At 44.2% G+C, this 13146-nt stretch overlaps 1 protein-coding gene across 2 annotated transcripts in view; it reads left to right on the forward strand.

Annotated features, from left to right (window-relative positions):
* The first annotated feature begins 6596 nt into the window (after positions 1-6596).
* The window catches only part of RASGRF2 (Ras protein specific guanine nucleotide releasing factor 2), a 119698-nt gene continuing 113148 nt past the window's right edge, over positions 6597-13146 (forward strand). For both annotated transcript variants that reach the window (XM_072359131.1, XM_072359132.1), the window contains exon 1: positions 6597-6990. In XM_072359131.1, the coding sequence (XP_072215232.1) occupies positions 6706-6990 (285 nt within the window). In that variant the 5' untranslated portion in view covers positions 6597-6705. The remainder of the gene's footprint in view (positions 6991-13146) is intronic.

The raw sequence follows: 13146 nt of genomic DNA on the forward strand, positions 1-13146 counted from the left end.
GAAAGAGGTTTTGTAGCCCATAGCAGGGATCAGTTTCCAGCCTGACTTTCCTAGCTCCTCATGTAACATGGACAAGGTACAGCTCCTGACTGGATACGAGGACTGGCTTCTTCTCCAAAAGGGTAGCGAGGTGAGGCACTGGAACAGGCTTCCCAGGCAAGTAGTGCAGTCACAGGTGTTCAAGAAATGTGGAAATGTGGTACTTTCAAACATGGCTAAATGGGCAACATTGGTGGTAAATAGACAGTTGGACTAGGTGATCTTAGATGTCTTTTCCAACCTTAATCATTCTGTGATTCATTTTATGGTTCATTCTATGATTCTGTGTTTGCATATGCCTTTGGTCAACAAGCAGAATTCTGGCTCTTCAATTTAAGTGCCAATTTGTGAATTATAGAATCATAGAGTGACTTGGGTTGGAAGGGTCCTCAAGGATCATCAACTTCCAACTTCTGTCACAGGCAGGACTGCCATCCACTGCACCAAGAACTAGATCAGATTGCCCAAGGCTCTATCCAACCTGACCTTAAACACCTGTGAAGGTGGGGCATCCATAACCTCTTTGGGCAACATGTTCCAGCATCTCACCGCTCTCTCAGTAAAAAACTTCCCTGACATCCAACCTAACTCCCCCTTCCTTTAGTTTAAAATCATTCCCTCTTGTCTTATTACTGTCTACCTGTGCAAAAGGTTGTTTTCCCTCATGTTTATAAACTCCCTTTAAATATTACAAGGTTGCAATGACGTCTCCTCACAATCTTCTCTTTTCCAAGCTGAACAAGCCCAGTTCCTTCAGGCTGTCTTCACAAGAGCTCTAGCCCTTGGATAAACTTCATAGCCCTTCTCTGGACCTTTTCCAAAATCTCCACATCTTTCCTGTGTTGGGGACCCCAGATCTGGAAGGCAGTACACGAGATGGGGCCTCACGAGGGCTGAGTAGTGGAGGACAGTCACCTCCCTATCCCTGCTGACCACCCCTCTCCTGATGGAACCCAGGACACCATTGGCCTTTCAGGCTGCAAGCTGACACTGCTGGGTCATGGTAAATTTTTCATCAGCCAGGATTCCTAAGTCCTTCTCAGCAGAGCTATTCTCAAGGAGTTCTTCTCCATGTCTATGTAATTGATAAAGATATTAAAAAGTACCGGACTCAAGACGGACCCCTGGGGGACACTGCTCATTACTGGACATAGTGCCATTGACCACAACACTCTGACTGGGACCTTTCAATCAATTAATTACCCAGCCAATAGTCTACAAATCCATATATCTCCAGTTTAGAGATAAGGATGTGATGGGGGTCATGTCAAAGGCCTTGCAGAAGTCCAGGTGGATAAAACCAGTTACCTTTCCTTTGTCCACTGATGCCACCACTCCACCACAGAAGGCCACCAGATTGTCAGGCACAACTTTCCTTTGGTGAAGCTGTGAATCTTTGCTGTGTTTGAAACAAAGAAACAGGCCTGAAGAGGAAAACAGTGTCTTTTCTTGCTATGACATTTTAACAGTGACTTAGACTACTAGCATTTCCACACTGACAATGCTACTTTATTTGTCAGCGTTAACCTTGATCTCCTCTTGTCACTTCATTTTCTGTATTGGACTGACACTACTGGATTCTTATCTTCCATGCTACTTCCCACCAGCCCCCTCAATCTGCTCCCCAGCGTACTGGTCTATTTTCCACTCACTGCCTAACACAACCCCAGGGTCTCTACTGTTGAATTCTGTTTCTTCAGTGACCACTTTTTTTCTTCCAATGTACCCACTAGCTGTACAACTGCTATTCTCTGTCACTCCTAACATTGTCTTCTCTGTGACTCTCTCTCCACCAGTATTTCCCAGTAGTTTCTCCCCCTGCTTATCCCTGTTATGCTCCTCATACTGTCTTCTCCAATTCCCCAGCCATTTCCATCCCTCGCTTAAGCAGAAGCTGCTGGCTTCTGGCTTCCTCTGCACTTCATCTGCAGTGCACTCATTATAATCAGTCTGCCAAACAGGCAGAATTCCTCCACTACCCACTTTCTTCTGCCTCCTGCCTAAGTACTGCTATATTTTTTACAATTTAATTGAGTCCCTTGATTCCAGCTTCTCTCTCTCTCTCTCTCTCTTTTTTTCTTTCTTTTCTTTTCTTTTTTTTTCTTTTTATTTTATTTTATTTTATTTATTTATTTCTGTAACTGTAAGACAGCTTCTGCAGTTTTCTTTCTTTGGTAGTCCTATGACTTTTTTTGCATGCTCCCCAGTGACTTCCCCAGACACACCATATTACTTCTTTCAAAAATTCCTTTAAAATCTCCTTTTGCTGTCACTCTCCCAGAGAGCGAGACTAACAAATAAGTTAGCCGTGCCTATCAGGATAGACATTACATAAACCTTTTTCCATAGCACTGAGCACAAAGAAGCTCAGGCATTAGACTACTACCTTATCATCCTCAACTGCATAATAGCAAAGTGATTTGCAGATGCCTGCCTTCTGCTGTGGTCTGCCACTGAAAGGAAGAGTCACTTTGTTACCTTTCAATACAGCAGCAAATATCCTTTTCCCAGAGCTTTCAATCTACATGAATCAGTGTGTGCAGAGTTACAAAGCTGCTGGATAGCACTTACTTGTGTTGTAACTAGATGTTTCTGCTGCACCCAGAACATCAACGCCTTTTTTTCTTAAAATGATTGCATATGTTCTTATTTGGAAGGATGTACAAGAGGCATCAGAGGCACTCCTCATGCTTTGCATAGAGCCACTGTGTAATTACAATTATGCTTAAACTGCTGACCCCAAATATTCAAGTTGCTAAAACAGTAAGTAGCCTTGTGATATGAATTTAAAGAACTTGGTATACAGAGTGATTTAAAAGTGGTTTGCCATGGCAGTTCAGCCCCAAAAACGTCTTGGTAGAAAAAAGCAAATTTCCTCAAATGACATCAATTGGTTGATTCAACAAGCATGTCATTTGTTATAGTTGTTTAAAGGGTGAATGGCCATAGCAGAATATATCTGAGAGTTGCTCCAAAAGTAAAACCTCTGATGTTATTATATTGGCCCTCCATGTCAGAGACAGTTGTTGGTGGCATGGCAGCATGGGCTGAACATTACATCCTGTTTACGTCCTGTTACATGTCATTACCGTGTGACAGACGGCAGCAGAGGAGCAGCCTGACAGAATGGTGTCTGACATGGAAGTGTGGATGAAGCAAAATTGTGTCACTGAGTTCCTCTGTGCAGAAAAAATGGCACCCATTGGTATTCATTGATACTTGCTGAATGTTTATGGAGACCAAACAGTAGGTGTGAGCACAGTGAGGGAATCAGTGGTGTGTTTCAGCAGTGCCAAAAGCAACAGTGGGTCATCTCTGCTGGTGCAGATTCTTACGAGTGAGGCTTGCGGGCTCTTGTTCACTGCTGGTGAAAAATGCACAGCTCACTGTGATGACTCTGGTGAAAAATAGTGTTTTGTAGCTGAAAATGTGTTCTGTTAAAGCATGTTATTACACTCTTTGTATCTATCGTAGTTTCAATGGAAATAAATAGGAGGCAGTACTTTCAGAGCAAACTACATAGACATTTTCAAGCTATTTATGATTTACCATGTGGGTGATGTATAACATGTTCAAAAACATTCCTATTTCATAGGATAGCTAATTTGTAGATGAATGTTTCAAGCACTTTTTCAATAGACAAATCTGTACCTTAATGAATAAACCAGGATGTCAGTAAAACACCTCCTTAGTATAATTATGAAGACATTGGCTCAGTTCTGCCTTTCAAAGTGTACTAATAGATATGCAAGTGCATTCTTAGTGAAATGGAGTTCCTTCCCCTTAAGATACTGCAGTCACTGTTCAACAGCTTTACAAAATTATTTTGTATCTGATATATTACCTTGACATGTAAAGGTAAATAATGATTTACTATCACAACCTAGTGACAAGTGGAGAGAAAGCATTCTAAATGTGTAGAATATACAGTGAGACTGGACAAAACCAGACATAAAATGACAGCAGAACAACACTTTTCCATTGCTTTAAGCAATTTTTATTACCATTGTATTAACATCACTTTTTACCCCAGTGCTATTCAGAATAGAGGCTTACTTTTTGCATACATTCTGAAATAGATTTTCCTGACACCTGTCAATCAGAAGAGTGACGACTCACTGACTTGTCCTCACCAGCTTTTGGTCCCAGAACAACATCAGCACTCATACCACCATACACACCAGTATGCATTTTGCTATCTATGTTAGCATTAAACAACTTGCAACGAATTACCTCCCAAGGAAAACTGCAAGGTAACACAAGCTGAACTAACTTAACCGATCTCAGCTGGTGTAACTTTCCAGCTAGCCGCCAGTTTTACAGAAAGTTGCTTATGGTGTCTAACACTGCCATAGCCAGGGATATGGTTTTACAGATTATCCTCTGCAATGAAAATACACAAAAGAAGAGTTATTTAAGGAAGACGTAATGAAAGTAAGGTGAAACAGCGTGCTTGTCTGTATGTCCTGTTCTTCAGAACCTCATGGTACCAATTACATCAACAGATTCCCTTAAATCCGTGTCTACATAAACAGCTTGATCATACTCCTACAAACTTCTTTACTGCTGGCAATGAAGTTTTTTAAAAAAACATACTTACTTGCATGCATTTAGATGCATCGAATATCACACATGGGTAATACAAGGTAAATATTTCAAATAGTAAAACCTGGGTTGTGTTTTATAAGGACAACCAAGTGATGAAGAACTTATCCCTCAGATAACTATGCCATGCTCTGTACAATAGAGACGTTCACAGCAAACTGATGGTTGCACAATCAACGTTTACTTCAGTGAACAGGAACATTAGATGCCTCATAATTCCTGCGGATTGCTATGCATACCAGCATTCTCAGTGCAAGAAAAATGCCTGCTTGTCTAGAAGAAAATGTAGTGAAATGAAATCCTCCTTCTTCGTTTTGTAGTTGAAATACCTGTCATCACATTTTAACGTATGTTGAAGCTGCTATGGTAGAATAAGACATAACCACTTCTGATTTGTGCAAAAGGCACATTAATGTACAAATGACTCAAATCAGGGCAAAACTTGAAACCTTCCTTTAGCAAATACCTGTTTGTACTATAGCTTTTGTTCATGACATACATGTGCTTCTTTGGGAAAAAACAATATTTATTCGTGTGGTCTCCAGTATTTGAAAGCTCTTTTGAGCAGCACCCTACATCTTTCCCTTAATTTTTCTGCCTTGACATTTGCTTCTGTCTAGAAACGCAGCATCTCATGATGTTTCACACACTTGAGTTGATGCTGGCTTGGACAGCGCAGGGCTGAGCGATGCTGAACCAAAGATGCAGAGTGAGATCCAAGTAAGAACGCAGTCATCAGTATGCCTGAATATGGATTATGTCATACACGCAAGTCGTACATGACGTTTTTTCAATCCCGGTCCAAAAGCTGGACTCCCCTGGGCACTCAGACTGCATGATCTGAAGACACTGGGGAAAGCAGCCAGTTTCAGCACAACTTCTGTATGCTTGCTTCTCCTTACACAAAGTTGTGCGTTCACAGAGTGTGCTCCGCATGGGGCCGCGTGTTCATCAGCCACGCTCAAAATCATCACTGCTGCAGGAGATCACAGCGGAGTATTTCACAACTCGTATGTTGTGCACATCGTTCACAGCAACTTTCAGGCTTTGTTCAAATGGACAGCAAGAAGTCCAATTTTCTAAGATCTTTTCAAAGCAAAAGAGGCAGAAACACATTTTAAATGAAAGAGATTTAAAGGCGAAGGGGCTACAGAAGCTTAAATAACGCAATCGATTAAAGATCCGGGGTCCTTAATCGAGCAGCAATTTCCACGCCGCCTATGTCTTATATAAAACAACTGCTGACAGCAGCGCCTTTTCCACACGTTATCCTTTACGAGGGGGTCTGCCCACCCCCGGTCCCCGCCCGGCTGTGGCACAGAGCCGAGCCCCGCGGAGCGCAGCCCCCCGACCCGCGGCAGCACTTACCGGGCCGGCTCATCATCCCCTCCCGGCAGGCTGGGGGCTGCCTGCGGCGCTCCTCGCCTTTAAGAAAGGAGAAAACCGGGTTTAAAGTGGCGGGTTTCTGCGTTTGATTCTCCGCTCAGCTCGCGGAACCGAGTTACCGACACCACGCGCTGCCACCCGGCGCTTTCGAAGGTTTTTTCTCAGAGTGAAACAGGAAGGCTGGGCGCTAACAGCGAGCGAACCGCCGTCCCGTCCCGTCCCGTCCCGTCCCGTCCCGTCCCGTCCCGTCCCGTCCCGTCCCGTCCCGTCCCGTCCCGTCCCGTCCCGTCCCGTCCCGTCCCGTCCCGTCCCGTCCCGTCCCGAGCGCTCGCTGCCGCCCCCCGCTGCCCGCCGCCCCCGCGCCGATCCCTGCGGGCGGGCGGGCGGGAGAGGGGCGGCCCCGCGAGGCGCGGAGGGAGGGACCGCGCGCTGCGGCGGCGACTTTGCTCTTTAAATCGCCGGGCTGTAAAGCGGCTTTGCGGCTGATCTCCGCCACGTGACGCCGCTCGGGGGGCAGCAGCCGCCGCCCGCCAGCTCGCTCCGGCCGGGCCCCAACTTCGGGGAGGCGGCGCGCACGGAGGCGGGCGGGGCGGGGGCCGCCCGGCGCAGCCGGTGCCGGCGCGCAGGGCGCCCGATGCCGGGCGGGCTGTGAGCGGCGAGGCGCTGCCGGGCACCATGCAGAAGAGCGTGCGGTACAACGAGGGGCACGCCCTATACCTGGCGCTGCTGGCCCGCAAGGAGGGCACCAAGCGCGGCTACCTAAGCAAGAGGACGGCCGAGGCCAACCGCTGGCACGAGAAGTGGTTCGCCCTCTATCAGAACGTCCTCTTCTACTTCGAGAGCGAGCAGACCGCCCGGCCCGCCGGCATCTACATGCTGGAGGGCTGCAGCTGCGAGCGGGCGCCGGCCCCCAAGGGCGCGGCCGCCGGCAGCGCGAAGGACGCGGCGCTGGACAAGCAGGTACCGGCGGCGGGATGGGGCGGGAGGCGGCGTTGCGTAACCCGCGAGGGACGGGCGCGCGGGCCGGCGGGAGCGCCTCGCCTCCTCCCGCCTCACCTGCCTTCTTATCGCCGTCGCGTTCCCTTGTTGGAATCCGCGAGAGCCGCACCTGGCGCGCCCCGGTCGCGCCGTGCCGCGCGGAGCCCAACAGGTGTCGGGCGGGCTGCCGAGCTGCGGGCGGCCCCGGGGTCGCAGCGGGCGTTCGTCGCCGTCTGTCACCGTGCCGGCCTCCGCCGTGTGCCGGCGGCTTGCAGCCCGCGCCGTCCCGAGCGCTCGCCTCCTCCCGGCACGAGAGCTGCGTACTTGAGCGGCTCGCGGTGACACGCGGCGCGCGTCCTGCGCTGAGCTGATCTAGCCGCGCTGCGTCCGCCGCTCACACGGGGCTGCCAGGTGCGCTTCCGTAAGCGCTGATCGCACAGAGCCTGAGGATCCCCCGGGTCAGTCTGAGCTGCCGCTGCACTGTCTGCTTTACGTACGTTCGGTTGTGGGTAGCGTTGTGAAACTGGCTTGACTGAGGACTGTGTGAAAACAACGCCTTCCCACCTCTGTTCGTGTGGAGCCCCGCGTTGTGCTCTGGCCGCGATGGATGTCGGAGCTGTTGGTAGTTACATTTAGCAGAGACAGACTGATTCCTGGACGGCATGCTGCGTTTTGCTTTCTGTCAAACATCGGTTATGTTTATATTTCTATAAATGCCGCCTTAGAAACGTGATAGACCAATGGACCGCTCTTACAGAGACAGAACTCCGTTTAGTTTTTTCTTGAGGTTTCAGTCTGAGTTCGCAAGGCAGGCCATCAGAAAACACCTTTCTCCCGTTCATCCCATTTCACAGAATAAAGCTCCTGAGCGTTGGCAGCTTTTCCAGACCTTAACTCTTTAAAACACACCCTTGCCTGCGTGTTGGTGTAGACACCAGTGTTTGCTAAGGTGTGCTGCCACAGTGACCAAAACTTATTGAGAACAAGAAGACTGAAGAAGTATTTGAAAGTCTTTTGCTTCTTTTTATTTAAAAACCACGCTTGTCTTCTTCCAGGCATAAAGTAGTAAGATGTGAACCTTCCATTTGGTTACAGAGGAAGACAGATTTACTTTAATCAGATGCTAATGAAAACTCTGCGTTACACATTTTAACTGCCGGCAGTGTAAGAACAGTGCCTCGATTTAACTTGCTTTGATTTATCCTCACAAGTGTAATAATGGAATGAAAAAATAAAATAAAATAAAAACAAATGGAAGTTGGACCTCATCTTTTCACAAATCAGATCAGTCTTTGCCAAGGGACAAAAGAAAAAGAAGCCCACACAGTTTTGATGTCTGGGATAGTTTAAACACCGGAGCGATTTGTGCAGATGAATTACACAGCGAGAGAGAGAGTAAGAACAATTAATTACACGAGAGTTTCGTCAGCATCCTTCGAATTAACATTTGGACTGATGATGCATTTTCTTCACATTATGTCGCCAAAGACTGTGGAAAATGCATGCAGAAAAGTATATTTTCCTTAGTTCTTCTGTTCTTTTTTGTTTGATGTGCTTTAGTCTTTAGTATCACTTGGCAATTCATGTGTCAGATCAAAACTCTGCTGAGAGGTGTTTGGTGAGTGGGGAGAGTGCTGGCACTGTGCTTTGGTATCCAGGAGCCTGTGTTTTAGGCAACAGATGCATTTAGGCTTGGATATCTGGCTCCCAGCAGGCACAGCAGCTTAATTATTTCACATTGAGCCATGCTGGTGCTGTTAGCTCTTCCAACTGTCCGTCATGAGGGAACACAAAGTATTACAGAACGGTCATGCTGTTTTGCAAAAGATGCCAATGAGATTTTTTTCAGGTAACCGAAAATAATCAGAGCTTTAAAAATTGCGAAGGGATTTTTATTTTCCTCTTTTGCTTAAGGATATTAGTATACGTTTTGCTGCAGAGTCCTTCAGGATGCTTGTTTTGAAAGTAAGTGCAGTACATTTCTCAATATTAAGAAGTTGCGCCGTGCATGGATCAGTTGGTATTCTGTGAGTATGGCACCGAACCAAATGTGCTGCAGATACTCGTGACTTTCAGGGAAAGTTTTGGTTTAAAAAAGTGGTGTTTTGATCTCCCTCAGAATTTTAGGAGTGATTTTGTAAATGCTATCCACTCTGATTTTACTTCAGAGTTATTTCAGGAAAGAAAACAGATTGAAACTGAGAGAACAGTGTGGAAGGAGCGCTGTTTCAAAACAGCAAACTATAGCATGGAAATACTACATTTGAAGAGCCTAAATTCTAATGTTAGTTAAATGCTTCTCCCCACAGGAACCACAGAGAGCAAATAAGCACAGGTCCCAGCAGCTACTCCACTGTGACAGTGATGGAGATGATAGGAATGAATTTCAGCTTTTCTTTCAGAGATTCTGGAAGGAGATTGGTTTTGTATCAGTGAGCGGCTTCCCTCTTTCAAAAGTTAAATGAAATACTTAAGAAGTAAGCTTTTCCCAGTATTTCATAGGAGACCAATGCTTGCTATCTAGCAAGTTTTATTATTATTATTTTATATTTTTTTAAAAGAATTTTGGAAATGTGTGTAGTGTAAAATAAATATTTTTGTCTTCACTAGGAGGGTAACTGTTTATTAGTTTGTTTTGTAGCTCTAGCCCGAATACATCAAAATATTCTGATTTGATCATCAGTAACTGTCCTAGTGTGCTTAAGGTTGTGAGTTCCTATGATTTGAACAGGAACTATTGTTTGTATCTTGCCTAATCTTCCTCCCACTTAGCAAAATTAAATGAAGCATTAAGTCCATGTCCCCACAGATTAACAAAATCCAATTATTTGAATTTTTGCTGCTTACTGTAGCTGCGTATTTATTTTATAAAGGACATTGTGATTCTTTTTCAGCGTTTGAAACCTCACTGTTTTCTATACGTTCTGTGAATTAATGAAGGCATATGCAACTAGCAGCTTTTGCTGCACCTCTCTGCTAATTCAGTATGCATAAAATCTGGCAACAATACTTAAAGGTAGTTTTATCTGAACATACAATGACTTCAAAGTTCATCTCTTAACCTTTGATAGGCCAAGAAAACCCCTCTGCCACTCAGTGTCCTGACTGTTACGTTACTCCTCAGGCATGTGTAAGGTCTTATCTTTTTGACAAGACAGGTTACCAGGTTCAGCTTTAGTGCTGCTCGTAAGTCATACTGCTTGTGTGCCGGCACATAGCTTCTTTGGAAGTTCCAGGGGGTAGGTCCAGCATAGATAGACACCCAACTTTTAGACATTCACTGTATGATTTCAAAAAGAACAGATGAATTTGTTTACTTAGTGTCTGGGTAGTTCACATGGCAGTGGTCCTGTAATAGATATCATAGAGATTAGCAGAGGCATTGCTTTGAATAAAAACATGTAAAAGTTGTTTATTTTTTATTTTTTTATTTTATTTTATTTTATTTTAAGATGTGGAAACACTAATCCCGAGAGAGTTGATAAGACCTTCTCATAGAAGATTCTCTGAATGGCGCTTGCATGGAGATGGTTTTGATCTAACTCTTAATTACTTTTCCAGATAAACTCTGTTTCTCCCCTTGTTGTTTCTGGACCGTCGTAAGACAGTATGGTTTGTGGACATAAGTGCAAAAATTACTTTCAGATACGGTTAAACAGTAACTAATAACGAGCAGCTGATAGTGGTTACCTCTGGCTCCTTGTGGAGAGTTCTGAATTGGATTTACAGAATACTTTTTGGCCTACAGCAACATACAGTAAATAAGTTTAGCTCTTCTGATCGCTGAATTGAACTTTGCTACCTGACAAATGCTTAGTATTTCTGCTTGCTTGGTAACAAGTGTATTTTGAGAATAAAAATAACAGAAAATAAGTGCCGTGGCCAAGCTTACTATGGCATATTGCAAAAGTGTAGGCATTTTTAAGCATTAAATTCTAACCCTTGGAATAATATGTCACGGTATTAAAAAAAAAAAAAAAAAAAAGTTCCTATGTGGGGAATGTCTCTCAGAAATGAGATATAGGAAGAATGAGTTTGTTTTTGAGATGCCTTCCTTTTTAAAAGTTAGCCAGATCTACACAGACATGATTTGTAGAATACAGATGTCCTTCAGTAGGTTAATATTAACTTTTTGCTACCTTAATCTATGTCAGGTGACTTTGGTCCTGAAGGTGACAATGATCAGTTGTTTTCTGTCTGCGAATGTTGGTCATGCTCAGAGCAGAAAGGCAGTGTTAAGAACATTGGAAGTGTGGCAGAAATACCAAAATCAGTGGGTACAAGGTATTATTGAAGAGAAATCGCAGCATGACGTCCTTAACGACTCTCTGTGAGGTACCGTAATACTGCAGGATGTTGCAGTGGAAAAATGTTCTCCTTAGTTAAAGTATTGGCAAAAATATGATCCCAAATGGCAAACATCATTTGTCAAAGTCTTGTTAAGGGACATGCTGGGAATTCCCCATAGCCAACAGGTGAGATATTAACAAGTGAAAGACTGGAGGCACGTAAAATTAGAACTTCATCGCAGAGCATCATGACCATAGAAAGTTGTGTAGATAGTTAAAGGGTCAGAATTTGTCCAGCCTTTGCAGACTTCAGCATTGCACAGGGTCTGCACAAAATGACTGAAGATAATGCACGTACAACAGCATAACTCATGCTTAAAATGTGAATAGTGTCATATCAGTTTAACATGAATTTCATTCTTCTTGATGGTATTTCTGTTAGTAGAGTTGCACACATTTCACTTGATTCGATTCCTCAAGAGTTTTTAGGAATGGGTGGGAAAGAAACAAAAAATTCTGAGCATGAAAATAGCAAGTCTGTCCCTAATCTGCTGGATATTTATGCTCCATCCACGTTCATTTGACTTTGTTTAACTTTTACAATATATACTGTTTTCTCCTTTGTCATCATCCACACGCGTCTGTAAGAATGTAGCTTGCTTCCCAGCCACATGATGTCCATACCAATTTCTAACTTCCTATTGAAAAGAGGTCAAGGCAGATATTTCTTTTTTTCTGTGGTAATCAGACAACTTTATTGCAGTATTTTCATGTATTATGTATAGCAGTGTCATCATTAGCAGCACTTTTTTTTTTATCACCTTGCTGAGGATTTTCCATTCTAAGAATGTGTGTGTATAATAAATTCTGCTAGAGTTTCTTACTTCAGCCACACCGGTCTAATCACCGGTCTTGTTTTTGTCACTTGCAATTTGTCTGCATTACCAACTAGTTTCAATAGAGAGGAAAGGGACAGGTCTTGTTCTAGTGCATCATTTTGTGATTCCTGGCAGATGTACCCATATTGCATCCCTACCAGCAGTGATATTCTACCTAGATTATAGCGCATGCTCTTCGTGTGGAGAGCTGATTGCTGTAGCACCTTCTGCCCTCACTAGAAGTGACACTCTGGATTGTGTCCCACTTTGTCACCTTATCTTGGCTTCACTTGGAGGACGGCTGCTCTGGGCATTTGTGCAGAGCTGGTGCAGTATTCTCCACAGCTCAAGATATAAATGTGGAGCAGATTTGCATCAAAAAGTACTGCTGTGGTACAGTAGTAAATTGTTAATGTAGACCTAATGTGGATGGTGAAGATAATGAGGCCTGAAAATTTCCATCCACAGGTTTTGGCTGCTCTTAGCAACAGATTTTGCTGTTAGCTGTGGTGTACTTCTCTAGATCACTGCTTTGAAGCAAGTTTGATGCCATGGCTGCAATACTAACCTGTTTTTCACTGTGAATGTTCTAAGCTGTCTCATTTTGTGCTTACAAGGTGGTGTGATGTTCAAATTTAGGTACTGTTCGATAGATCTGATGGAGTGCTGTAGGGTTAGATTTTGTTTGAACTGAAAACAGCTCTGATACTTGTTGCTTTCTTTTTGCCTCTGTGAACAATTTAGGAAGACAATGCCATTGCTCTGTTCATAAAGTTAAAAGAAAATGAGATTTCACATAGTACCTCTTTTCAGCTTTTTTGTCTGGCAGCCATTACCGATGCTGATTGAAAGATGGGATTTTATTTAGCACACTGCCTCTGCACTAGGTGCCTAGGAACATATGCTTGCAATCTAGCTTCCAAACGCTTTTTGACTTGCCAATCCCATAAGGATTTCTGTTTGAGGTACAA

Source organism: Excalfactoria chinensis, chromosome Z (genome assembly GCF_039878825.1).
Source record: "Excalfactoria chinensis isolate bCotChi1 chromosome Z, bCotChi1.hap2, whole genome shotgun sequence".
Lineage (NCBI taxonomy): Eukaryota > Metazoa > Chordata > Aves > Galliformes > Phasianidae > Excalfactoria > Excalfactoria chinensis.